At 47.6% G+C, this 27,811-nt stretch overlaps 1 protein-coding gene across 1 annotated transcript; it reads right to left on the minus strand.

Annotated features, from left to right (window-relative positions):
* Positions 1–768: 768 nt before the first annotated feature.
* Positions 769–26,613, minus strand: LOC113098497 (uncharacterized; the record flags this gene model as incomplete). The annotated part of the gene is given in 33 exon segments (XM_026263604.1): positions 769–1,368; positions 1,595–2,194; positions 2,471–2,651; positions 2,653–3,062; positions 3,540–4,136; positions 4,291–4,890; positions 5,117–5,716; positions 5,919–6,509; positions 6,987–7,583; positions 7,739–8,338; positions 8,565–9,164; positions 9,367–9,957; positions 10,435–11,031; positions 11,187–11,786; positions 12,013–12,612; positions 12,886–13,476; positions 13,954–14,550; positions 14,706–15,305; positions 15,532–16,131; positions 16,405–16,995; positions 17,473–18,069; positions 18,225–18,824; positions 19,051–19,650; positions 19,924–20,514; positions 20,992–21,588; positions 21,744–22,343; positions 22,570–23,169; positions 23,443–24,033; positions 24,511–25,107; positions 25,263–25,505; positions 25,508–25,814; positions 25,816–25,862; positions 26,088–26,613. Coding segments are annotated over 33 exon segments (17,815 nt in total), but the record flags the coding sequence as incomplete, so codon positions are not given.
* Between the last annotated feature and the right edge of the window lie 1,198 nt (positions 26,614–27,811).

Here is a 27,811-nt window from a genome sequence, read left to right on the forward strand (position 1 = left end):
TGCATTTAAACATGGGAAATGAATTTAATGTAAAAAGACAAATTAAATAATAAATAATTAGATAATAAATCTTAATACAAAAAAAAAAATCAATTATTCAGTCAACGCAGACTGAGCAACACTGGTCTACACACATTTGATATTAAATATGAAGTTCTCAAAAAGCACAAAAAATTAATGTTTCCATTTACTAAATGTTTATTAGAATAGATTAGGAAAAACTAAAGAAATTTGGATATTTATATTCATATATTGCATATTCCAGGAAGAAAAAGTATGAATGAAGAAATACATGTAAAATTTCAATAGATCAATAGATACGATGTTGGACCCTCCATTAGTGAAAGTCTAGAAATTTTTTGGCTCATTTTGTTGAACCAAAAGAGAACAGTACATCTCTCCTTAACAAGCCACAAACCTTTAGATAACATTCATGATTTTAGCATGGTAAAGCACAATATATGAAACTAAAAAGTTTAATCATGACAGCAGATACTTACCTTTAGCTGACATCATAATACCTAAAAGGAACTACAGCAAAAATGGTTTATAAATTTCTTACGGATTACTGTAGTTGTGATTTACAATACTGTATAAATGCTAGTGAAAAACTGCAGGTCTAACTGGGAAGATAAGCAAACTCACTCACTGAGAGTGCATTACATCACATCACGTTAGCTCTACTACCACTTTGGACTACCTAAGCTGCGAGTAATCAACAAGGCACAGCTGTCAGCAGGCTCTTATGAAGATCTGCCATGCACATACCGGTCAGAGTCGGAGAAGTTGGGGTGACAGGCATTGCAACATCCTGGACAGAGGCCAGCCAGCTGCTCTTGGACTTTTGGAAGCTCACTGAGTCGGACACAGTCATAGCATAATTAGGTTCGTATGAAATTCTCTGCAATTCTCTGCTATCAGAGCGCCTGGATCCTATTCCAAAAGTCAAAATGCCAAGCTCTTTCAGAGAGGAGGCTGCTGCATCAACACTGTCAGATGACCTTCCTCCGCTAAGCAAAACCAGTATCTGCGGCACACCCTCCAGTCGCCTGCTGCCAGAGGTGGCAGTAAAGACACTGTCTCTGACGTACTGGAGAGCTGCCCCCATGTTGAGGGGTCTGCCTCCTTTGTGTCTCAGGCCTCTGATACGGTCAAGAACGTCTTCCTTTGTCGTGTAGCTGTTCAGATAGAAATGGACCTCAGCGTCTCTACTGTACTGCACCACAGAAACACGGTCTCTGTTGGCCTCTATGTTGAATTTCTCCACTACTCTTTGCACGAAGTCACGCATAGCTGGGAAAGAATTCCTAGTGCCATCTGAACCGTCCAGAAGAAAGACTACGTCCCTTCTGGGTGTGGTGTAAACAGCTAGGAGGGGGGAAACAGCATCATTAACGGCAAGAAATAGTAATAACGTTCATTAAACTTCAGAATGTCATATCAGTTCACCCCCTCAATAACAGTCCAAGCTCTGGCTAACATTCCCACTGCTCACAAATTTTTATATAAAGAAAACAAAGGGAAAAGAAAAAAGGGAGGGCATTAAGTAGGAAGGCGAGACACAGTGTACTATGACGTTCTGCCATGCACATACCGGTGACAGCTGGTGATGTTGGAGTGATGGGAATTGCAACAGCCTTGACAGAGGCTAGCAGCTGCTCTTGGACTTTCGGAAGCTCACTGAAGTCGGACACGGTCAGGGCATAATTGGGGTCGGATGAAATTCTCTGCAATTCTCTGCTATCAGAGCCCCTCGATCCTATTCCAAAGGTCAAAACTCCAAGCTCTTTCAGAGAGGAGGCTGCTGCGTCAACACTGTCAGATGACCTTCCCCCACTAAGCAAAACCAGTATCTGCGGCACACCATCCAGTCTCCTGCTGCCAGAGGTGGCAGTAAAGACATTGTCTCTGACGTACTGGAGACCGGCCCCCGTGTAGAGGGGTCTGCCTCCTTTGTGCCTCAGACCTCTGACACTGTCAAGAATGTCTTCCTTTGTCGTGTACGTGTTAAGATAGAAATGGACCTCTGTGTCTCCACTGTACTGGACCACAGAAACGCGGTCTCTGTTCTCATCTATGTCCAATCTCTCCACCATTCTTTGCACAAACTCTTTCATTGCTGGGAACCCATTCCTAGTGCCATCCGATCCATCCAGCAGGAAGACAACATCTCTCCTCTGCCTACGGCCCTCAGCTAAGAAATAACAGTCACGGGTAAGATGGGGGACATTGTAAGGAAAAAAATAACGGAATAGGGGAAAACAGCGTATTGCATTACATAGTATAGATGCTTTGCCATTAATCGTGCTTTCTGTGTTTTTTCGATATCATCTCACCTCCCGCAAAGATTTACGACTCGGGAAGAAATCATTTTCCTTCTCTAACTAACTAGAACTACAGGTAAAGCACAACTCACTACAACATTAAAAGCTGTGAGGAAGTAGAAGAAGCATGTTTATTTATTTCTTACCTATCGTCGTGGTAGTGGTAGACGTGACCTCTACAAATACTGTGTCAATGTTGCTGAACAGCTGCTGTTGGACACTTGGAAGGTCAGCAAAATCACTTACTGAGAGTGCATAACTAGGCTCATGGGAGATCCTCTGGAGTTCGCTGCTGTCTGAGCTCCTTGACCCTATCCCAAAGATAAAGCACTCCCAGCTCCTTCAGGGATGAGGCCGGTGTATCAACATTATCAAATGACCTTCCACCACTCAGCAGAATCAGTAACTGGGGCACACCTTCTACACGTCTGCTTCCAGAGGAGGCAGTGAATATATTGTCCCTCACGTACTGCAAAGCTGCCCCTGTGTTGAGGGGTCTCCCTCCTTTGTGCCTCAGACCCCTGACTGTGTCAAGAATGTCCTCCTTTCTTGAGTATGTGTTAAGATAGAAATGGGCCTCTGGATCTCTGCTGTACTGGACCACGGACACGCGGTCTCTGTTCTCAGACACATTCAGTCTCCCCACCATCCTTTCAACAAAGTCGCGCATTGCAGGGAAAGAGCTCCTAGTGCCATCCGAACCATCCAGCAGGAACACCACATCCCTCTTTCGCTCAGCTAAGGATAATGAAATGGAACACAGAGTCACGTGAGCACTTGGCATCTGATATTTTCTGTAGGTGTATGCATGCTCTAGCTGGCAACAGCAAATGGGAAGAGACTCTCCCGCCCTTTAAGTTATTTTACAACCAATCCGATGGCCAAATGTTAGTCCCATCTGCTAAAATAATACCTCGTTTTGGTCAGAGTAAATCTGCCTAAATTTAATGAATGCGAAGCAGTGAAATAAGGTCTAAATTTAAAGGTTATATTGGTCAAAAGACAAAAACTTTGCCTAAAGCAAGCTAACGAGTGAATGAACAAACACTTTAAAATGTATCAGTGACTAGAGTTCAAGCCCTTGGCTTTTTAGCCTAATTTCCCACGGCTCTGCTCACATGCAGTGCTAACTTAAACTGTTCAGGGTCAACTGCACGCTTCGCAAAGAGGAGCTCAGAGTACTGTTTTCTAGAGGCATGCGGGAATCTGTCTTACCCGGCACAGTAGCTGTCACCGGCTTGACTTGACCAAGCACATTGTTGAGGGAGCTGATAAACTGCTGTTGGACACTGGGAAGGTCAGAGAATTCATTGATGGACTGTGCATAGGTAGGATCATTGGCAATTCTCTGCACCTCTCTGCTGGAATTTCTGGTGCCGACACCAAAAATCAAGATCCCGCCCTGTTTCAAGGCGGAGGCAGGTGTATCTATGTTATCGCTTGACCGTCCTCCACTGAGGAGGATGAGAATCTGAGGGACACCCGCTTGCTTTCTACTCCCCGCAGAGGCGGTGAAGACATTGTCCCTCACGTACTGGAGAGCTGCCCCAGTGTTGAGGGGTCTCCCTCCTCTATGCCTCAGACCTCTGACAGAGGTCAAGATCTCCCCCTTTGTTGTGTAGGTATTCAGATAGAAATTGACCTCTGCGTCTCTACTGTACTGCACCACGGCAACACGGTCTCTGTTTGCATCTATGCTGAATTGCTCCACTAATCTTTGCACGAAGTCACGCATCGCCGGGAAAGTATTTCTAGTGCCATCTGATGCGTCCAGCAGGAACACTACGTCCTTTCTGGGTATGGCGTCATCAGCTAGGAAAAGAAAACAGCATCATTAACACCAGGACATTTCAAAACATCTTTAGAACATCACGTTAGTTCACTACTCCTTGACTATCTAAGCTGCGAGTAATCAACAAGGCACAGCCTGTCCGAAAGCACTTGTGAAGTTCTGCCATGCACATACCGGTCAGAGTCGGAGAAGTCGGAGTGACAGGCATTGCAACATCCTGGACAGAGGCCAGCAGCTGCTCTTGGACTTTTGGAAGCTCACTGAAGTCGGACACGGTCAGAGCGTAATTGGGGTCGGATGAAATTCTCTGCAATTCTCTGCTATCAGAGCCCCTCGATCCTATTCCAAAGGTCAAAACGCCAAGCTCTTTCAGAGAGGAGGCTGCTGCATCGACACTGTCAGATGACCTTCCCCCGCTAAACAAAACCAGTATCTGCGGCACACCCTCCAGCCGTCTGCTGCCAGAGGTGGCAGTAAAGACACTGTCTCTGACGTACTGGAGAGCTGCCCCCATGTTGAGGGGTCTGCCTCCTTTGTGTCTCAGGCCTCTGACACGGTCAAGAACGTCTTCCTTTGTCGTGTAGCTGTTCAGATAGAAATGGACCTCAGCGTCTCTACTGTACTGCACCACAGAAACACGGTCTCTGTTGGCCTCTATGTTGAATTTCTCCACTACTCTTTGCACGAAGTCACGCATAGCTGGGAAAGAATTCCTAGTGCCATCTGAACCGTCCAGAAGAAAGACTACGTCCCTTCTGGGTGTGGTGTAAACAGCTAGGAGGGGGGAAACAGCATCATTAACGGCAAGAAATAGTAATAACGTTCATTAAACTTCAGAATGTCATATCAGTTCACCCCCTCAATAACAGTCCAAGCTCTGGCTAACATTCCCACTGCTCACAAATTTTTATATAAAGAAAACAAAGGGAAAAGAAAAAAGGGAGGGCATTAAGTAGGAAGGCGAGACACAGTGTACTATGACGTTCTGCCATGCACATACCGGTGACAGCTGGTGATGTTGGAGTGATGGGAATTGCAACAGCCTTGACAGAGGCTAGCAGCTGCTCTTGGACTTTCGGAAGCTCACTGAAGTCGGACACGGTCAGGGCATAATTGGGGTCGGATGAAATTCTCTGCAATTCTCTGCTATCAGAGCCCCTCGATCCTATTCCAAAGGTCAAAACTCCAAGCTCTTTCAGAGAGGAGGCTGCTGCGTCAACACTGTCAGATGACCTTCCCCCACTAAGCAAAACCAGTATCTGCGGCACACCATCCAGTCTCCTGCTGCCAGAGGTGGCAGTAAAGACATTGTCTCTGACGTACTGGAGACCGGCCCCCGTGTAGAGGGGTCTGCCTCCTTTGTGCCTCAGACCTCTGACACTGTCAAGAATGTCTTCCTTTGTCGTGTACGTGTTAAGATAGAAATGGACCTCTGTGTCTCCACTGTACTGGACCACAGAAACGCGGTCTCTGTTCTCATCTATGTCCAATCTCTCCACCATTCTTTGCACAAACTCTTTCATTGCTGGGAACCCATTCCTAGTGCCATCCGATCCATCCAGCAGGAAGACAACATCTCTCCTCTGCCTACGGCCCTCAGCTAAGAAATAACAGTCACGGGTAAGATGGGGGACATTGTAAGGAAAAAAATAACGGAATAGGGGAAAACAGCGTATTGCATTACATAGTAGATGCTTTGCCATTAATCGTGCTTTCTGTGTTTTTCGATATCGTAAAGCACAACTCACTACAACATTAAAAGCTGTGAGGAAGTAGAAGCAGCATGTTTATTTATTTCTTACCTATCGTCGTGGTAGTGGTAGACGTGACCTCTACAAATACTGTGTCAATGTTGCTGAACAGCTGCTGTTGGACACTTGGAAGGTCAGCAAAATCACTTACTGAGAGTGCATAACTAGGCTCATGGGAGATCCTCTGGAGTTCGCTGCTGTCTGAGCTCCTTGACCCTATCCCAAAGATAAGCACTCCCAGCTCCTTCAGGGATGAGGCCGGTGTATCAACATTATCAAATGACCTTCCACCACTCAGCAGAATCAGTAACTGGGGCACACCTTCTACACGTCTGCTTCCAGAGGAGGCAGTGAATATATTGTCCCTCACGTACTGCAAAGCTGCCCCTGTGTTGAGGGGTCTCCCTCCTTTGTGCCTCAGACCCCTGACTGTGTCAAGAATGTCCTCCTTTCTTGAGTATGTGTTAAGATAGAAATGGGCCTCTGGATCTCTGCTGTACTGGACCACGGACACGCGGTCTCTGTTCTCAGACACATTCAGTCTCCCCACCATCCTTTCAACAAAGTCGCGCATTGCAGGGAAAGAGCTCCTAGTGCCATCCGAACCATCCAGCAGGAACACCACATCCCTCTTTCGCTCAGCTAAGGATAATGAAATGGAACACAGAGTCACGTGAGCACTTGGCATCTGATATTTTCTGTAGGTGTATGCATGCTCTAGCTGGCAACAGCAAATGGGAAGAGACTCTCCCGCCCTTTAAGTTATTTTACAACCAATCCGATGGCCAAATGTTAGTCCCATCTGCTAAAATAATACCTCGTTTTGGTCAGAGTAAATCTGCCTAAATTTAATGAATGCGAAGCAGTGAAATAAGGTCTAAATTTAAAGGTTATATTGGTCAAAAGACAAAAACTTTGCCTAAAGCAAGCTAACGAGTGAATGAACAAACACTTTAAAATGTATCAGTGACTAGAGTTCAAGCCCTTGGCTTTTTAGCCTAATTTCCCACGGCTCTGCTCACATGCAGTGCTAACTTAAACTGTTCAGGGTCAACTGCACGCTTCGCAAAGAGGAGCTCAGAGTACTGTTTTCTAGAGGCATGCGGGAATCTGTCTTACCCGGCACAGTAGCTGTCACCGGCTTGACTTGACCAAGCACATTGTTGAGGGAGCTGATAAACTGCTGTTGGACACTGGGAAGGTCAGAGAATTCATTGATGGACTGTGCATAGGTAGGATCATTGGCAATTCTCTGCACCTCTCTGCTGGAATTTCTGGTGCCGACACCAAAAATCAAGATCCCGCCCTGTTTCAAGGCGGAGGCAGGTGTATCTATGTTATCGCTTGACCGTCCTCCACTGAGGAGGATGAGAATCTGAGGGACACCCGCTTGCTTTCTACTCCCCGCAGAGGCGGTGAAGACATTGTCCCTCACGTACTGGAGAGCTGCCCCAGTGTTGAGGGGTCTCCCTCCTCTATGCCTCAGACCTCTGACAGAGGTCAAGATCTCCCCCTTTGTTGTGTAGGTATTCAGATAGAAATTGACCTCTGCGTCTCTACTGTACTGCACCACGGCAACACGGTCTCTGTTTGCATCTATGCTGAATTGCTCCACTAATCTTTGCACGAAGTCACGCATCGCCGGGAAAGTATTTCTAGTGCCATCTGATGCGTCCAGCAGGAACACTACGTCCTTTCTGGGTATGGCGTCATCAGCTAGGAAAAGAAAACAGCATCATTAACACCAGGACATTTCAAAACATCTTTAGAACATCACGTTAGTTCACTACTCCTTGGACTATCTAAGCTGCGAGTAATCAACAAGGCACAGCCTGTCCGAAAGCACTTGTGAAGTTCTGCCATGCACATACCGGTCAGAGTCGGAGAAGTCGGAGTGACAGGCATTGCAACATCCTGGACAGAGGCCAGCAGCTGCTCTTGGACTTTTGGAAGCTCACTGAAGTCGGACACGGTCAGAGCGTAATTGGGGTCGGATGAAATTCTCTGCAATTCTCTGCTATCAGAGCCCCTCGATCCTATTCCAAAGGTCAAAACGCCAAGCTCTTTCAGAGAGGAGGCTGCTGCATCGACACTGTCAGATGACCTTCCCCCGCTAAACAAAACCAGTATCTGCGGCACACCCTCCAGCCGTCTGCTGCCAGAGGTGGCAGTAAAGACACTGTCTCTGACGTACTGGAGAGCTGCCCCCATGTTGAGGGGTCTGCCTCCTTTGTGTCTCAGGCCTCTGACACGGTCAAGAACGTCTTCCTTTGTCGTGTAGCTGTTCAGATAGAAATGGACCTCAGCGTCTCTACTGTACTGCACCACAGAAACACGGTCTCTGTTGGCCTCTATGTTGAATTTCTCCACTACTCTTTGCACGAAGTCACGCATAGCTGGGAAAGAATTCCTAGTGCCATCTGAACCGTCCAGAAGAAAGACTACGTCCCTTCTGGGTGTGGTGTAAACAGCTAGGAGGGGGGAAACAGCATCATTAACGGCAAGAAATAGTAATAACGTTCATTAAACTTCAGAATGTCATATCAGTTCACCCCCTCAATAACAGTCCAAGCTCTGGCTAACATTCCCACTGCTCACAAATTTTTATATAAAGAAAACAAAGGGAAAAGAAAAAAGGGAGGGCATTAAGTAGGAAGGCGAGACACAGTGTACTATGACGTTCTGCCATGCACATACCGGTGACAGCTGGTGATGTTGGAGTGATGGGAATTGCAACAGCCTTGACAGAGGCTAGCAGCTGCTCTTGGACTTTCGGAAGCTCACTGAAGTCGGACACGGTCAGGGCATAATTGGGGTCGGATGAAATTCTCTGCAATTCTCTGCTATCAGAGCCCCTCGATCCTATTCCAAAGGTCAAAACTCCAAGCTCTTTCAGAGAGGAGGCTGCTGCGTCAACACTGTCAGATGACCTTCCCCCACTAAGCAAAACCAGTATCTGCGGCACACCATCCAGTCTCCTGCTGCCAGAGGTGGCAGTAAAGACATTGTCTCTGACGTACTGGAGACCGGCCCCCGTGTAGAGGGGTCTGCCTCCTTTGTGCCTCAGACCTCTGACACTGTCAAGAATGTCTTCCTTTGTCGTGTACGTGTTAAGATAGAAATGGACCTCTGTGTCTCCACTGTACTGGACCACAGAAACGCGGTCTCTGTTCTCATCTATGTCCAATCTCTCCACCATTCTTTGCACAAACTCTTTCATTGCTGGGAACCCATTCCTAGTGCCATCCGATCCATCCAGCAGGAAGACAACATCTCTCCTCTGCCTACGGCCCTCAGCTAAGAAATAACAGTCACGGGTAAGATGGGGGACATTGTAAGGAAAAAAATAACGGAATAGGGGAAAACAGCGTATTGCATTACATAGTAGATGCTTTGCCATTAATCGTGCTTTCTGTGTTTTTCGATATCGTAAAGCACAACTCACTACAACATTAAAAGCTGTGAGGAAGTAGAAGCAGCATGTTTATTTATTTCTTACCTATCGTCGTGGTAGTGGTAGACGTGACCTCTACAAATACTGTGTCAATGTTGCTGAACAGCTGCTGTTGGACACTTGGAAGGTCAGCAAAATCACTTACTGAGAGTGCATAACTAGGCTCATGGGAGATCCTCTGGAGTTCGCTGCTGTCTGAGCTCCTTGACCCTATCCCAAAGATAAGCACTCCCAGCTCCTTCAGGGATGAGGCCGGTGTATCAACATTATCAAATGACCTTCCACCACTCAGCAGAATCAGTAACTGGGGCACACCTTCTACACGTCTGCTTCCAGAGGAGGCAGTGAATATATTGTCCCTCACGTACTGCAAAGCTGCCCCTGTGTTGAGGGGTCTCCCTCCTTTGTGCCTCAGACCCCTGACTGTGTCAAGAATGTCCTCCTTTCTTGAGTATGTGTTAAGATAGAAATGGGCCTCTGGATCTCTGCTGTACTGGACCACGGACACGCGGTCTCTGTTCTCAGACACATTCAGTCTCCCCACCATCCTTTCAACAAAGTCGCGCATTGCAGGGAAAGAGCTCCTAGTGCCATCCGAACCATCCAGCAGGAACACCACATCCCTCTTTCGCTCAGCTAAGGATAATGAAATGGAACACAGAGTCACGTGAGCACTTGGCATCTGATATTTTCTGTAGGTGTATGCATGCTCTAGCTGGCAACAGCAAATGGGAAGAGACTCTCCCGCCCTTTAAGTTATTTTACAACCAATCCGATGGCCAAATGTTAGTCCCATCTGCTAAAATAATACCTCGTTTTGGTCAGAGTAAATCTGCCTAAATTTAATGAATGCGAAGCAGTGAAATAAGGTCTAAATTTAAAGGTTATATTGGTCAAAAGACAAAAACTTTGCCTAAAGCAAGCTAACGAGTGAATGAACAAACACTTTAAAATGTATCAGTGACTAGAGTTCAAGCCCTTGGCTTTTTAGCCTAATTTCCCACGGCTCTGCTCACATGCAGTGCTAACTTAAACTGTTCAGGGTCAACTGCACGCTTCGCAAAGAGGAGCTCAGAGTACTGTTTTCTAGAGGCATGCGGGAATCTGTCTTACCCGGCACAGTAGCTGTCACCGGCTTGACTTGACCAAGCACATTGTTGAGGGAGCTGATAAACTGCTGTTGGACACTGGGAAGGTCAGAGAATTCATTGATGGACTGTGCATAGGTAGGATCATTGGCAATTCTCTGCACCTCTCTGCTGGAATTTCTGGTGCCGACACCAAAAATCAAGATCCCGCCCTGTTTCAAGGCGGAGGCAGGTGTATCTATGTTATCGCTTGACCGTCCTCCACTGAGGAGGATGAGAATCTGAGGGACACCCGCTTGCTTTCTACTCCCCGCAGAGGCGGTGAAGACATTGTCCCTCACGTACTGGAGAGCTGCCCCAGTGTTGAGGGGTCTCCCTCCTCTATGCCTCAGACCTCTGACAGAGGTCAAGATCTCCCCCTTTGTTGTGTAGGTATTCAGATAGAAATTGACCTCTGCGTCTCTACTGTACTGCACCACGGCAACACGGTCTCTGTTTGCATCTATGCTGAATTGCTCCACTAATCTTTGCACGAAGTCACGCATCGCCGGGAAAGTATTTCTAGTGCCATCTGATGCGTCCAGCAGGAACACTACGTCCTTTCTGGGTATGGCGTCATCAGCTAGGAAAAGAAAACAGCATCATTAACACCAGGACATTTCAAAACATCTTTAGAACATCACGTTAGTTCACTACTCCTTTGACTATCTAAGCTGCGAGTAATCAACAAGGCACAGCCTGTCCGAAAGCACTTGTGAAGTTCTGCCATGCACATACCGGTCAGAGTCGGAGAAGTCGGAGTGACAGGCATTGCAACATCCTGGACAGAGGCCAGCAGCTGCTCTTGGACTTTTGGAAGCTCACTGAAGTCGGACACGGTCAGAGCGTAATTGGGGTCGGATGAAATTCTCTGCAATTCTCTGCTATCAGAGCCCCTCGATCCTATTCCAAAGGTCAAAACGCCAAGCTCTTTCAGAGAGGAGGCTGCTGCATCGACACTGTCAGATGACCTTCCCCCGCTAAACAAAACCAGTATCTGCGGCACACCCTCCAGCCGCCTGCTGCCAGAGGTGGCAGTAAAGACACTGTCTCTGACGTACTGGAGAGCTGCCCCCATGTTGAGGGGTCTGCCTCCTTTGTGTCTCAGGCCTCTGACACGGTCAAGAACGTCTTCCTTTGTCGTGTAGCTGTTCAGATAGAAATGGACCTCAGCGTCTCTACTGTACTGCACCACAGAAACACGGTCTCTGTTGGCCTCTATGTTGAATTTCTCCACTACTCTTTGCACGAAGTCACGCATAGCTGGGAAAGAATTCCTAGTGCCATCTGAACCGTCCAGAAGAAAGACTACGTCCCTTCTGGGTGTGGTGTAAACAGCTAGGAGGGGGGAAACAGCATCATTAACGGCAAGAAATAGTAATAACGTTCATTAAACTTCAGAATGTCATATCAGTTCACCCCCTCAATAACAGTCCAAGCTCTGGCTAACATTCCCACTGCTCACAAATTTTTATATAAAGAAAACAAAGGGAAAAGAAAAAAGGGAGGGCATTAAGTAGGAAGGCGAGACACAGTGTACTATGACGTTCTGCCATGCACATACCGGTGACAGCTGGTGATGTTGGAGTGATGGGAATTGCAACAGCCTTGACAGAGGCTAGCAGCTGCTCTTGGACTTTCGGAAGCTCACTGAAGTCGGACACGGTCAGGGCATAATTGGGGTCGGATGAAATTCTCTGCAATTCTCTGCTATCAGAGCCCCTCGATCCTATTCCAAAGGTCAAAACTCCAAGCTCTTTCAGAGAGGAGGCTGCTGCGTCAACACTGTCAGATGACCTTCCCCCACTAAGCAAAACCAGTATCTGCGGCACACCATCCAGTCTCCTGCTGCCAGAGGTGGCAGTAAAGACATTGTCTCTGACGTACTGGAGACCGGCCCCCGTGTAGAGGGGTCTGCCTCCTTTGTGCCTCAGACCTCTGACACTGTCAAGAATGTCTTCCTTTGTCGTGTACGTGTTAAGATAGAAATGGACCTCTGTGTCTCCACTGTACTGGACCACAGAAACGCGGTCTCTGTTCTCATCTATGTCCAATCTCTCCACCATTCTTTGCACAAACTCTTTCATTGCTGGGAACCCATTCCTAGTGCCATCCGATCCATCCAGCAGGAAGACAACATCTCTCCTCTGCCTACGGCCCTCAGCTAAGAAATAACAGTCACGGGTAAGATGGGGGACATTGTAAGGAAAAAAATAACGGAATAGGGGAAAACAGCGTATTGCATTACATAGTAGATGCTTTGCCATTAATCTTGCTTTCTGTGTTTTTTGATATCATCTCACCTCCCGCAAAGATTTACGACTCAGGAAGAAATCATTTTCCTTCTCTAACTAACTAGAACTACAGGTAAAGCACAACTCACTACAACATTAAAAGCTGTGAGGAAGTAGAAGAAGCATGTTTATTTATTTCTTACCTATCGTCGTGGTAGTGGTAGACGTGACCTCTACAAATACTGTGTCAATGTTGCTGAACAGCTGCTGTTGGACACTTGGAAGGTCAGCAAAATCACTTACTGAGAGTGCATAACTAGGCTCATGGGAGATCCTCTGGAGTTCGCTGCTGTCTGAGCTCCTTGACCCTATCCCAAAGATAAGCACTCCCAGCTCCTTCAGGGATGAGGCCGGTGTATCAACATTATCAAATGACCTTCCACCACTCAGCAGAATCAGTAACTGGGGCACACCTTCTACACGTCTGCTTCCAGAGGAGGCAGTGAATATATTGTCCCTCACGTACTGCAAAGCTGCCCCTGTGTTGAGGGGTCTCCCTCCTTTGTGCCTCAGACCCCTGACTGTGTCAAGAATGTCCTCCTTTCTTGAGTATGTGTTAAGATAGAAATGGGCCTCTGGATCTCTGCTGTACTGGACCACGGACACGCGGTCTCTGTTCTCAGACACATTCAGTCTCCCCACCATCCTTTCAACAAAGTCGCGCATCGCAGGGAAAGAGCTCCTAGTGCCATCCGAACCATCCAGCAGGAACACCACATCCCTCTTTCGCTCAGCTAAGGATAATGAAATGGAACACAGAGTCACGTGAGCACTTGGCATCTGATATTTTCTGTAGGTGTATGCATGCTCTAGCTGGCAACAGCAAATGGGAAGAGACTCTCCCGCCCTTTAAGCTATTTTACAACCAATCCGATGGCCAAATGTTAGTCCCATCTGCTAAAATAATACCTCGTTTTGGTCAGAGCAAATCTGCCTAAATTTAATGAATGCGAAGCAGTGAAATAAGGTCTAAATTTAAAGGTTATATTGGTCAAAAGACAAAAACTTGGCCTAAAGCAAGCTAACGAGTGAATGAACAAACACTTTAAAATGTATCAGTGACTAGAGTTCAAGCCCTTGGCTTTTTAGCCTAATTTCCCACGGCTCTGCTCACATGCAGTGCTAACTTAAACTGTTCAGGGTCAACTGCACGCTTTGCAAAGAGGAGCTCAGAGTACTGTTTTCTAGAGGCATGCGGGAATCTGTCTTACCCGGCACAGTAGCTGTCACCGGCTTGACTTGACCAAGCACATTGTTGAGGGAGCTGATAAACTGCTGTTGGACACTGGGAAGGTCAGAGAATTCATTGATGGACTGTGCATAGGTAGGATCATTGGCAATTCTCTGCACCTCTCTGCTGGAATTTCTGGTGCCGACACCAAAAATCAAGATCCCGCCCTGTTTCAAGGCGGAGGCAGGTATATCTATGTTATCGCTTGACCGTCCTCCACTGAGGAGGATGAGAATCTGAGGGACACCCGCTTGCTTTCTACTCCCCGCAGAGGCGGTGAAGACATTGTCCCTCACGTACTGGAGAGCTGCCCCAGTGTTGAGGGGTCTCCCTCCTCTATGCCTCAGACCTCTGACAGAGTTCAAGATCTCCCCCTTTGTTGTGTAGGTATTCAGATAGAAATTGACCTCTGCGTCTCTACTGTACTGCACCACGGCAACACGGTCTCTGTTTGCATCTATGCTGAATTGCTCCACTAATCTTTGCACGAAGTCACGCATCGCCGGGAAAGTATTTCTAGTGCCATCTGATGCGTCCAGCAGGAACACTACGTCCTTTCTGGGTATGGCGTCATCAGCTAGGAAAAGAAAACAGCATCATTAACACCCGGACATTTCAAAACATCTTTAGAACATCACGTTAGTTCACTACTCCTTTGACTATCTAAGCTGCGAGTAATCAACAAGGCACAGCCTGTCCGAAAGCACTTGTGAAGTTCTGCCATGCACATACCGGTCAGAGTCGGAGAAGTCGGAGTGACAGGCATTGCAACATCCTGGACAGAGGCCAGCAGCTGCTCTTGGACTTTTGGAAGCTCACTGAAGTCGGACACGGTCAGAGCGTAATTGGGGTCGGATGAAATTCTCTGCAATTCTCTGCTATCAGAGCCCCTCGATCCTATTCCAAAGGTCGAAACGCCAAGCTCTTTCAGAGAGGAGGCTGCTGCATCGACACTGTCAGATGACCTTCCCCCGCTAAACAAAACCAGTATCTGCGGCACACCCTCCAGCCGCCTGCTGCCAGAGGTGGCAGTAAAGACACTGTCTCTGACGTACTGGAGAGCTGCCCCCATGTTGAGGGGTCTGCCTCCTTTGTGTCTCAGGCCTCTGACACGGTCAAGAACGTCTTCCTTTGTCGTGTAGCTGTTCAGATAGAAATGGACCTCAGCGTCTCTACTGTACTGCACCACAGAAACTCGGTCTCTGTTGGCCTCTATGTTGAATTTCTCCACTACTCTTTGCACGAAGTCACGCATAGCTGGGAAAGAATTCCTAGTGCCATCTGAACCGTCCAGAAGAAAGACTACGTCCCTTCTGGGTGTGGTGTAAACAGCTAGGAGGGGGGAAACAGCATCATTAACGGCAAGAAATATCAATAACGTTCATTAAACTTCAGAATGTCATATCAGTTCACCCCCTCAATAACAGTCCAAGCTCTGGCTAACATTCCCACTGCTCACAAATTTTTATATAAAGAAAACAAAGGGGAAAGAAAAAAGGGAGGGCATTAAGTAGGAAGGCGAGACACAGTGTACTATGACGTTCTGCCATGCACATACCGGTGACAGCTGGTGATGTTGGAGTGATGGGAATTGCAACAGCCTTGACAGAGGCTAGCAGCTGCTCTTGGACTTTCGGAAGCTCACTGAAGTCGGACACGGTCAGGGCATAATTGGGGTCGGATGAAATTCTCTGCAATTCTCTGCTATCAGAGCCCCTCGATCCTATTCCAAAGGTCAAAACTCCAAGCTCTTTCAGAGAGGAGGCTGCTGCGTCAACACTGTCAGATGACCTTCCCCCACTAAGCAAAACCAGTATCTGCGGCACACCATCCAGTCTCCTGCTGCCAGAGGTGGCAGTAAAGACATTGTCTCTGACGTACTGGAGACCGGCCCCCGTGTAGAGGGGTCTGCCTCCTTTGTGCCTCAGACCTCTGACACTGTCAAGAATGTCTTCCTTTGTCGTGTACGTGTTAAGATAGAAATGGACCTCTGTGTCTCCACTGTACTGGACCACAGAAACGCGGTCTCTGTTCTCATCTATGTCCAATCTCTCCACCATTCTTTGCACAAACTCTTTCATTGCTGGGAACCCATTCCTAGTGCCATCCGATCCATCCAGCAGGAAGACAACATCTCTCCTCTGCCTACGGCCCTCAGCTAAGAAATAACAGTCACGGGTAAGATGGGGGACATTGTAAGGAAAAAAATAACGGAATAGGGGAAAACAGCGTATTGCATTACATAGTAGATGCTTTGCCATTAATCTTGCTTTCTGTGTTTTTTGATATCATCTCACCTCCCGCAAAGATTTACGACTCAGGAAGAAATCATTTTCCTTCTCTAACTAACTAGAACTACAGGTAAAGCACAACTCACTACAACATTAAAAGCTGTGAGGAAGTAGAAGAAGCATGTTTATTTATTTCTTACCTATCGTCGTGGTAGTGGTAGACGTGACCTCTACAAATACTGTGTCAATGTTGCTGAACAGCTGCTGTTGGACACTTGGAAGGTCAGCAAAATCACTTACTGAGAGTGCATAACTAGGCTCATGGGAGATCCTCTGGAGTTCGCTGCTGTCTGAGCTCCTTGACCCTATCCCAAAGATAAGCACTCCCAGCTCCTTCAGGGATGAGGCCGGTGTATCAACATTATCAAATGACCTTCCACCACTCAGCAGAATCAGTAACTGGGGCACACCTTCTACACGTCTGCTTCCAGAGGAGGCAGTGAATATATTGTCCCTCACGTACTGCAAAGCTGCCCCTGTGTTGAGGGGTCTCCCTCCTTTGTGCCTCAGACCCCTGACTGTGTCAAGAATGTCCTCCTTTCTTGAGTATGTGTTAAGATAGAAATGGGCCTCTGGATCTCTGCTGTACTGGACCACGGACACGCGGTCTCTGTTCTCAGACACATTCAGTCTCCCCACCATCCTTTCAACAAAGTCGCGCATCGCAGGGAAAGAGCTCCTAGTGCCATCCGAACCATCCAGCAGGAACACCACATCCCTCTTTCGCTCAGCTAAGGATAATGAAATGGAACACAGAGTCACGTGAGCACTTGGCATCTGATATTTTCTGTAGGTGTATGCATGCTCTAGCTGGCAACAGCAAATGGGAAGAGACTCTCCCGCCCTTTAAGCTATTTTACAACCAATCCGATGGCCAAATGTTAGTCCCATCTGCTAAAATAATACCTCGTTTTGGTCAGAGCAAATCTGCCTAAATTTAATGAATGCGAAGCAGTGAAATAAGGTCTAAATTTAAAGGTTATATTGGTCAAAAGACAAAAACTTGGCCTAAAGCAAGCTAACGAGTGAATGAACAAACACTTTAAAATGTATCAGTGACTAGAGTTCAAGCCCTTGGCTTTTTAGCCTAATTTCCCACGGCTCTGCTCACATGCAGTGCTAACTTAAACTGTTCAGGGTCAACTGCACGCTTTGCAAAGAGGAGCTCAGAGTACTGTTTTCTAGAGGCATGCGGGAATCTGTCTTACCCGGCACAGTAGCTGTCACCGGCTTGACTTGACCAAGCACATTGTTGAGGGAGCTGATAAACTGCTGTTGGACACTGGGAAGGTCAGAGAATTCATTGATGGACTGTGCATAGGTAGGATCATTGGCAATTCTCTGCACCTCTCTGCTGGAATTTCTGGTGCCGACACCAAAAATCAAGATCCCGCCCTGTTTCAAGGCGGAGGCAGGTATATCTATGTTATCGCTTGACCGTCCTCCACTGAGGAGGATGAGAATCTGAGGGACACCCGCTTGCTTTCTACTCCCCGCAGAGGCGGTGAAGACATTGTCCCTCACGTACTGGAGAGCTGCCCCAGTGTTGAGGGGTCTCCCTCCTCTATGCCTCAGACCTCTGACAGAGTTCAAGATCTCCCCCTTTGTTGTGTAGGTATTCAGATAGAAATTGACCTCTGCGTCTCTACTGTACTGCACCACGGCAACACGGTCTCTGTTTGCATCTGTGCTGAATTGCTCCACTAATCTTTGCACGAAGTCACGCATCGCCGGGAAAGTATTTCTAGTGCCATCTGATGCGTCCAGCAGGAACACTACGTCCTTTCTGGGTATGGCGTCATCAGCTAGGAAAAGAAAACAGCATCATTAACACCCGGACATTTCAAAACATCTTTAGAACATCACGTTAGTTCACTACTCCTTTGACTATCTAAGCTGCGAGTAATCAACAAGGCACAGCCTGTCCGAAAGCACTTGTGAAGTTCTGCCATGCACATACCGGTCAGAGTCGGAGAAGTCGGAGTGACAGGCATTGCAACATCCTGGACAGAGGCCAGCAGCTGCTCTTGGACTTTTGGAAGCTCACTGAAGTCGGACACGGTCAGAGCGTAATTGGGGTCGGATGAAATTCTCTGCAATTCTCTGCTATCAGAGCCCCTCGATCCTATTCCAAAGGTCGAAACGCCAAGCTCTTTCAGAGAGGAGGCTGCTGCATCGACACTGTCAGATGACCTTCCCCCGCTAAACAAAACCAGTATCTGCGGCACACCCTCCAGCCGCCTGCTGCCAGAGGTGGCAGTAAAGACACTGTCTCTGACGTACTGGAGAGCTGCCCCCATGTTGAGGGGTCTGCCTCCTTTGTGTCTCAGGCCTCTGACACGGTCAAGAACGTCTTCCTTTGTCGTGTAGCTGTTCAGATAGAAATGGACCTCAGCGTCTCTACTGTACTGCACCACAGAAACTCGGTCTCTGTTGGCCTCTATGTTGAATTTCTCCACTACTCTTTGCACGAAGTCACGCATAGCTGGGAAAGAATTCCTAGTGCCATCTGAACCGTCCAGAAGAAAGACTACGTCCCTTCTGGGTGTGGTGTAAACAGCTAGGAGGGGGGAAACAGCATCATTAACGGCAAGAAATATCAATAACGTTCATTAAACTTCAGAATGTCATATCAGTTCACCCCCTCAATAACAGTCCAAGCTCTGGCTAACATTCCCACTGCTCACAAATTTTTATATAAAGAAAACAAAGGGGAAAGAAAAAAGGGAGGGCATTAAGTAGGAAGGCGAGACACAGTGTACTATGACGTTCTGCCATGCACATACCGGTGACAGCTGGTGATGTTGGAGTGATGGGAATTGCAACAGCCTTGACAGAGGCTAGCAGCTGCTCTTGGACTTTCGGAAGCTCACTGAAGTCGGACACGGTCAGGGCATAATTGGGGTCGGATGAAATTCTCTGCAATTCTCTGCTATCAGAGCCCCTCGATCCTATTCCAAAGGTCAAAACTCCAAGCTCTTTCAGAGAGGAGGCTGCTGCGTCAACACTGTCAGATGACCTTCCCCCACTAAGCAAAACCAGTATCTGCGGCACACCATCCAGTCTCCTGCTGCCAGAGGTGGCAGTAAAGACATTGTCTCTGACGTACTGGAGACCGGCCCCCGTGTAGAGGGGTCTGCCTCCTTTGTGCCTCAGACCTCTGACACTGTCAAGAATGTCTTCCTTTGTCGTGTACGTGTTAAGATAGAAATGGACCTCTGTGTCTCCACTGTACTGGACCACAGAAACGCGGTCTCTGTTCTCATCTATGTCCAATCTCTCCACCATTCTTTGCACAAACTCTTTCATTGCTGGGAACCCATTCCTAGTGCCATCCGATCCATCCAGCAGGAAGACAACATCTCTCCTCTGCCTACGGCCCTCAGCTAAGAAATAACAGTCACGGGTAAGATGGGGGACATTGTAAGGAAAAAAATAACGGAATAGGGGAAAACAGCGTATTGCATTACATAGTAGATGCTTTGCCATTAATCGTGCTTTCTGTGTTTTTTGATATCATCTCACCTCCCGCAAAGATTTACGACTCAGGAAGAAATCATTTTCCTTCTCTAACTAACTAGAACTACAGGTAAAGCACAACTCACTACAACATTAAAAGCTGTGAGGAAGTAGAAGAAGCATGTTTATTTATTTCTTACCTATCGTCGTGGTAGTGGTAGACGTGACCTCTACAAATACTGTGTCAATGTTGCTGAACAGCTGCTGTTGGACACTTGGAAGGTCAGCAAAATCACTTACTGAGAGTGCATAACTAGGCTCATGGGAGATCCTCTGGAGTTCGCTGCTGTCTGAGCTCCTTGACCCTATCCCAAAGATAAGCACTCCCAGCTCCTTCAGGGATGAGGCCGGTGTATCAACATTATCAAATGACCTTCCACCACTCAGCAGAATCAGTAACTGGGGCACACCTTCTACACGTCTGCTTCCAGAGGAGGCAGTGAATATATTGTCCCTCACGTACTGCAAAGCTGCCCCTGTGTTGAGGGGTCTCCCTCCTTTGTGCCTCAGACCCCTGACTGTGTCAAGAATGTCCTCCTTTCTTGAGTATGTGTTAAGATAGAAATGGGCCTCTGGATCTCTGCTGTACTGGACCACGGACACGCGGTCTCTGTTCTCAGACACATTCAGTCTCCCCACCATCCTTTCAACAAAGTCGCGCATCGCAGGGAAAGAGCTCCTAGTGCCATCCGAACCATCCAGCAGGAACACCACATCCCTCTTTCGCTCAGCTAAGGATAATGAAATGGAACACAGAGTCACGTGAGCACTTGGCATCTGATATTTTCTGTAGGTGTATGCATGCTCTAGCTGGCAACAGCAAATGGGAAGAGACTCTCCCGCCCTTTAAGCTATTTTACAACCAATCCGATGGCCAAATGTTAGTCCCATCTGCTAAAATAATACCTCGTTTTGGTCAGAGTAAATCTGCCTAAATTTAATGAATGCGAAGCAGTGAAATAAGGTCTAAATTTAAAGGTTATATTGGTCAAAAGACAAAAACTTGGCCTAAAGCAAGCTAACGAGTGAATGAACAAACACTTTAAAATGTATCAGTGACTAGAGTTCAAGCCCTTGGCTTTTTAGCCTAATTTCCCACGGCTCTGCTCACATGCAGTGCTAACTTAAACTGTTCAGGGTCAACTGCACGCTTTGCAAAGAGGAGCTCAGAGTACTGTTTTCTAGAGGCATGCGGGAATCTGTCTTACCCGGCACAGTAGCTGTCACCGGCTTGACTTGACCAAGCACATTGTTGAGGGAGCTGATAAACTGCTGTTGGACACTGGGAAGGTCAGAGAATTCATTGATGGACTGTGCATAGGTAGGATCATTGGCAATTCTCTGCACCTCTCTGCTGGAATTTCTGGTGCCGACACCAAAAATCAAGATCCCGCCCTGTTTCAAGGCGGAGGCAGGTATATCTATGTTATCGCTTGACCGTCCTCCACTGAGGAGGATGAGAATCTGAGGGACACCCGCTTGCTTTCTACTCCCCGCAGAGGCGGTGAAGACATTGTCCCTCACGTACTGGAGAGCTGCCCCAGTGTTGAGGGGTCTCCCTCCTCTATGCCTCAGACCTCTGACAGAGTTCAAGATCTCCCCCTTTGTTGTGTAGGTATTCAGATAGAAATTGACCTCTGCGTCTCTACTGTACTGCACCACGGCAACACGGTCTCTGTTTGCATCTATGCTGAATTGCTCCACTAATCTTTGCACGAAGTCACGCATCGCCGGGAAAGTATTTCTAGTGCCATCTGATGCGTCCAGCAGGAACACTACGTCCTTTCTGGGTATGGCGTCATCAGCTAGGAAAAGAAAACAGCATCATTAACACCCGGACATTTCAAAACATCTTTAGAACATCACGTTAGTTCACTACTCCTTTGACTATCTAAGCTGCGAGTAATCAACAAGGCACAGCCTGTCCGAAAGCACTTGTGAAGTTCTGCCATGCACATACCGGTCAGAGTCGGAGAAGTCGGAGTGACAGGCATTGCAACATCCTGGACAGAGGCCAGCAGCTGCTCTTGGACTTTTGGAAGCTCACTGAAGTCGGACACGGTCAGAGCGTAATTGGGGTCGGATGAAATTCTCTGCAATTCTCTGCTATCAGAGCCCCTCGATCCTATTCCAAAGGTCGAAACGCCAAGCTCTTTCAGAGAGGAGGCTGCTGCATCGACACTGTCAGATGACCTTCCCCCGCTAAACAAAACCAGTATCTGCGGCACACCCTCCAGCCGCCTGCTGCCAGAGGTGGCAGTAAAGACACTGTCTCTGACGTACTGGAGAGCTGCCCCCATGTTGAGGGGTCTGCCTCCTTTGTGTCTCAGGCCTCTGACACGGTCAAGAACGTCTTCCTTTGTCGTGTAGCTGTTCAGATAGAAATGGACCTCAGCGTCTCTACTGTACTGCACCACAGAAACTCGGTCTCTGTTGGCCTCTATGTTGAATTTCTCCACTACTCTTTGCACGAAGTCACGCATAGCTGGGAAAGAATTCCTAGTGCCATCTGAACCGTCCAGAAGAAAGACTACGTCCCTTCTGGGTGTGGTGTAAACAGCTAGGAGGGGGGAAACAGCATCATTAACGGCAAGAAATATCAATAACGTTCATTAAACTTCAGAATGTCATATCAGTTCACCCCCTCAATAACAGTCCAAGCTCTGGCTAACATTCCCACTGCTCACAAATTTTTATATAAAGAAAACAAAGGGGAAAGAAAAAAGGGAGGGCATTAAGTAGGAAGGCGAGACACAGTGTACTATGACGTTCTGCCATGCACATACCGGTGACAGCTGGTGATGTTGGAGTGATGGGAATTGCAACAGCCTTGACAGAGGCTAGCAGCTGCTCTTGGACTTTCGGAAGCTCACTGAAGTCGGACACGGTCAGGGCATAATTGGGGTCGGATGAAATTCTCTGCAATTCTCTGCTATCAGAGCCCCTCGATCCTATTCCAAAGGTCAAAACTCCAAGCTCTTTCAGAGAGGAGGCTGCTGCGTCAACACTGTCAGATGACCTTCCCCCACTAAGCAAAACCAGTATCTGCGGCACACCATCCAGTCTCCTGCTGCCAGAGGTGGCAGTAAAGACATTGTCTCTGACGTACTGGAGACCGGCCCCCGTGTAGAGGGGTCTGCCTCCTTTGTGCCTCAGACCTCTGACACTGTCAAGAATGTCTTCCTTTGTCGTGTACGTGTTAAGATAGAAATGGACCTCTGTGTCTCCACTGTACTGGACCACAGAAACGCGGTCTCTGTTCTCATCTATGTCCAATCTCTCCACCATTCTTTGCACAAACTCTTTCATTGCTGGGAACCCATTCCTAGTGCCATCCGATCCATCCAGCAGGAAGACAACATCTCTCCTCTGCCTACGGCCCTCAGCTAAGAAATAACAGTCACGGGTAAGATGGGGGACATTGTAAGGAAAAAAATAACGGAATAGGGGAAAACAGCGTATTGCATTACATAGTAGATGCTTTGCCATTAATCTTGCTTTCTGTGTTTTTTGATATCATCTCACCTCCCGCAAAGATTTACGACTCAGGAAGAAATCATTTTCCTTCTCTAACTAACTAGAACTACAGGTAAAGCACAACTCACTACAACATTAAAAGCTGTGAGGAAGTAGAAGAAGCATGTTTATTTATTTCTTACCTATCGTCGTGGTAGTGGTAGACGTGACCTCTACAAATACTGTGTCAATGTTGCTGAACAGCTGCTGTTGGACACTTGGAAGGTCAGCAAAATCACTTACTGAGAGTGCATAACTAGGCTCATGGGAGATCCTCTGGAGTTCGCTGCTGTCTGAGCTCCTTGACCCTATCCCAAAGATAAGCACTCCCAGCTCCTTCAGGGATGAGGCCGGTGTATCAACATTATCAAATGACCTTCCACCACTCAGCAGAATCAGTAACTGGGGCACACCTTCTACACGTCTGCTTCCAGAGGAGGCAGTGAATATATTGTCCCTCACGTACTGCAAAGCTGCCCCTGTGTTGAGGGGTCTCCCTCCTTTGTGCCTCAGACCCCTGACTGTGTCAAGAATGTCCTCCTTTCTTGAGTATGTGTTAAGATAGAAATGGGCCTCTGGATCTCTGCTGTACTGGACCACGGACACGCGGTCTCTGTTCTCAGACACATTCAGTCTCCCCACCATCCTTTCAACAAAGTCGCGCATCGCAGGGAAAGAGCTCCTAGTGCCATCCGAACCATCCAGCAGGAACACCACATCCCTCTTTCGCTCAGCTAAGGATAATGAAATGGAACACAGAGTCACGTGAGCACTTGGCATCTGATATTTTCTGTAGGTGTATGCATGCTCTAGCTGGCAACAGCAAATGGGAAGAGACTCTCCCGCCCTTTAAGCTATTTTACAACCAATCCGATGGCCAAATGTTAGTCCCATCTGCTAAAATAATACCTCGTTTTGGTCAGAGCAAATCTGCCTAAATTTAATGAATGCGAAGCAGTGAAATAAGGTCTAAATTTAAAGGTTATATTGGTCAAAAGACAAAAACTTGGCCTAAAGCAAGCTAACGAGTGAATGAACAAACACTTTAAAATGTATCAGTGACTAGAGTTCAAGCCCTTGGCTTTTTAGCCTAATTTCCCACGGCTCTGCTCACATGCAGTGCTAACTTAAACTGTTCAGGGTCAACTGCACGCTTTGCAAAGAGGAGCTCAGAGTACTGTTTTCTAGAGGCATGCGGGAATCTGTCTTACCCGGCACAGTAGCTGTCACCGGCTTGACTTGACCAAGCACATTGTTGAGGGAGCTGATAAACTGCTGTTGGACACTGGGAAGGTCAGAGAATTCATTGATGGACTGTGCATAGGTAGGATCATTGGCAATTCTCTGCACCTCTCTGCTGGAATTTCTGGTGCCGACACCAAAAATCAAGATCCCGCCCTGTTTCAAGGCGGAGGCAGGTATATCTATGTTATCACTTGACCGTCCTCCACTGAGGAGGATGAGAATCTGAGGGACACCCGCTTGCTTTCTACTCCCCGCAGAGGCGGTGAAGACATTGTCCCTCACGTACTGGAGAGCTGCCCCAGTGTTGAGGGGTCTCCCTCCTCTATGCCTCAGACCTCTGACAGAGTTCAAGATCTCCCCCTTTGTTGTGTAGGTATTCAGATAGAAATTGACCTCTGCGTCTCTACTGTACTGCACCACGGCAACACGGTCTCTGTTTGCATCTGTGCTGAATTGCTCCACTAATCTTTGCACGAAGTCACGCATCGCCGGGAAAGTATTTCTAGTGCCATCTGATGCGTCCAGCAGGAACACTACGTCCTTTCTGGGTATGGCGTCATCAGCTAGGAAAAGAAAACAGCATCATTAACACCCGGACATTTCAAAACATCTTTAGAACATCACGTTAGTTCACTACTCCTTTGACTATCTAAGCTGCGAGTAATCAACAAGGCACAGCCTGTCCGAAAGCACTTGTGAAGTTCTGCCATGCACATACCGGTCAGAGTCGGAGAAGTCGGAGTGACAGGCATTGCAACATCCTGGACAGAGGCCAGCAGCTGCTCTTGGACTTTTGGAAGCTCACTGAAGTCGGACACGGTCAGAGCGTAATTGGGGTCGGATGAAATTCTCTGCAATTCTCTGCTATCAGAGCCCCTCGATCCTATTCCAAAGGTCGAAACGCCAAGCTCTTTCAGAGAGGAGGCTGCTGCATCGACACTGTCAGATGACCTTCCCCCGCTAAACAAACCAGTATCTGCGGCACACCCTCCAGCCGCCTGCTGCCAGAGGTGGCAGTAAAGACACTGTCTCTGACGTACTGGAGAGCTGCCCCCATGTTGAGGGGTCTGCCTCCTTTGTGTCTCAGGCCTCTGACACGGTCAAGAACGTCTTCCTTTGTCGTGTAGCTGTTCAGATAGAAATGGACCTCAGCGTCTCTACTGTACTGCACCACAGAAACTCGGTCTCTGTTGGCCTCTATGTTGAATTTCTCCACTACTCTTTGCACGAAGTCACGCATAGCTGGGAAAGAATTCCTAGTGCCATCTGAAACCGTCCAGAAGAAAGACTACGTCCCTTCTGGGTGTGGTGTAAACAGCTAGGAGGGGGGAAACAGCATCATTAACGGCAAGAAATATCAATAACGTTCATTAAACTTCAGAATGTCATATCAGTTCACCCCCTCAATAACAGTCCAAGCTCTGGCTAACATTCCCACTGCTCACAAATTTTTATATAAAGAAAACAAAGGGGAAAGAAAAAGGGAGGGCATTAAGTAGGAAGGCGAGACACAGTGTACTATGACGTTCTGCCATGCACATACCGGTGACAGCTGGTGATGTTGGAGTGATGGGAATTGCAACAGCCTTGACAGAGGCTAGCAGCTGCTCTTGGACTTTCGGAAGCTCACTGAAGTCGGACACGGTCAGGGCATAATTGGGGTCGGATGAAATTCTCTGCAATTCTCTGCTATCAGAGCCCCTCGATCCTATTCCAAAGGTCAAAACTCCAAGCTCTTTCAGAGAGGAGGCTGCTGCGTCAACACTGTCAGATGACCTTCCCCCACTAAGCAAAACCAGTATCTGCGGCACACCATCCAGTCTCCTGCTGCCAGAGGTGGCAGTAAAGACATTGTCTCTGACGTACTGGAGACCGGCCCCCGTGTAGAGGGGTCTGCCTCCTTTGTGCCTCAGACCTCTGACACTGTCAAGAATGTCTTCCTTTGTCGTGTACGTGTTAAGATAGAAATGGACCTCTGTGTCTCCACTGTACTGGACCACAGAAACGCGGTCTCTGTTCTCATCTATGTCCAATCTCTCCACCATTCTTTGCACAAACTCTTTCATTGCTGGGGAACCCATTCCTAGTGCCATCCGATCCATCCAGCAGGAAGACAACATCTCTCCTCTGCCTACGGCCCTCAGCTAAGAAATAACAGTCACGGGTAAGATGGGGGACATTGTAAGGAAAAAAATAACGGAATAGGGGAAAACAGCGTATTGCATTACATAGTAGATGCTTTGCCATTAATCTTGCTTTCTGTGTTTTTGATATCATCTCACCTCCCGCAAAGATTTACGACTCAGGAAGAAATCATTTTCCTTCTCTAACTAACTAGAACTACAGGTAAAGCCACAACTCACTACAACATTAAAAGCTGTGAGGAAGTAGAAGCATGTTTATTTATTTCTTACTATCGTCGTGGTAGTGGCGTAGACGTGACCTCTACAAATACTGTGTCAATGTTGCTGAACAGCTGGCTGTTGGACACTTGGAAGGTCAGCAAAATCACTTACTGAGAGTGCATAACTAGGCTCATGGAGATCCTCTGGAGTTCGCTGCTGTCTGAGCTCCTTGACCTATCCCAAAGATAAGCACTCCCAGCTCCTTCAGGAATGAGGCCGGTGTATCAACATTATCAAATGACCTTCCACCACTCAGCCAGAATCAGTAACTGGGGACCACCTTCTACACGTCTGCTTCCAAGGAGGCAGTGAATATATTGTCCCTCACGTACTGCAAAGCTGCCCCTGTGTTGAGGGGTCTCCCTCCTTTGTGCCTCAGACCCCTGACTGTGTCAAGAATGTCCTCCTTTCTTGAGTATGTGTTAAGATAGAAATGGGCCTCTGGATCTCTGCTGTACTGGACCACGGACACGCGGTCTCTGTTCTCAGACACATTCAGTCTCCCCACCATCCTTTCAACAAAGTCGCGCATCGCAGGGAAAGAGCTCCTAGTGCCATCCGAACCATCCAGCAGGAACACCACATCCCTCTTTCGCTCAGCTAAGGATAATGAAATGGAACACAGAGTCACGTGAGCACTTGGCATCTGATATTTTCTCTGTAGGTGTATGCATGCTCTAGCTGGCAACAGCAAATGGGAAGAGACTCTCCCGCCCTTTAAGCTATTTTACAACCAATCCGATGGCCAAATGTTAGTCCCATCTGCTAAAATAATACCTCGTTTTGGTCAGAGTAAATCTGCCTAAATTTAATGAATGCGAAGCAGTGAAATAAGGTCTAAATTTAAAGGTTATATTGGTCA

This window comes from Carassius auratus, unplaced genomic scaffold, assembly GCF_003368295.1.
Source record: "Carassius auratus strain Wakin unplaced genomic scaffold, ASM336829v1 scaf_tig00216570, whole genome shotgun sequence".
In the NCBI taxonomy this organism is placed as follows: Eukaryota; Metazoa; Chordata; class Actinopteri; order Cypriniformes; family Cyprinidae; genus Carassius; species Carassius auratus.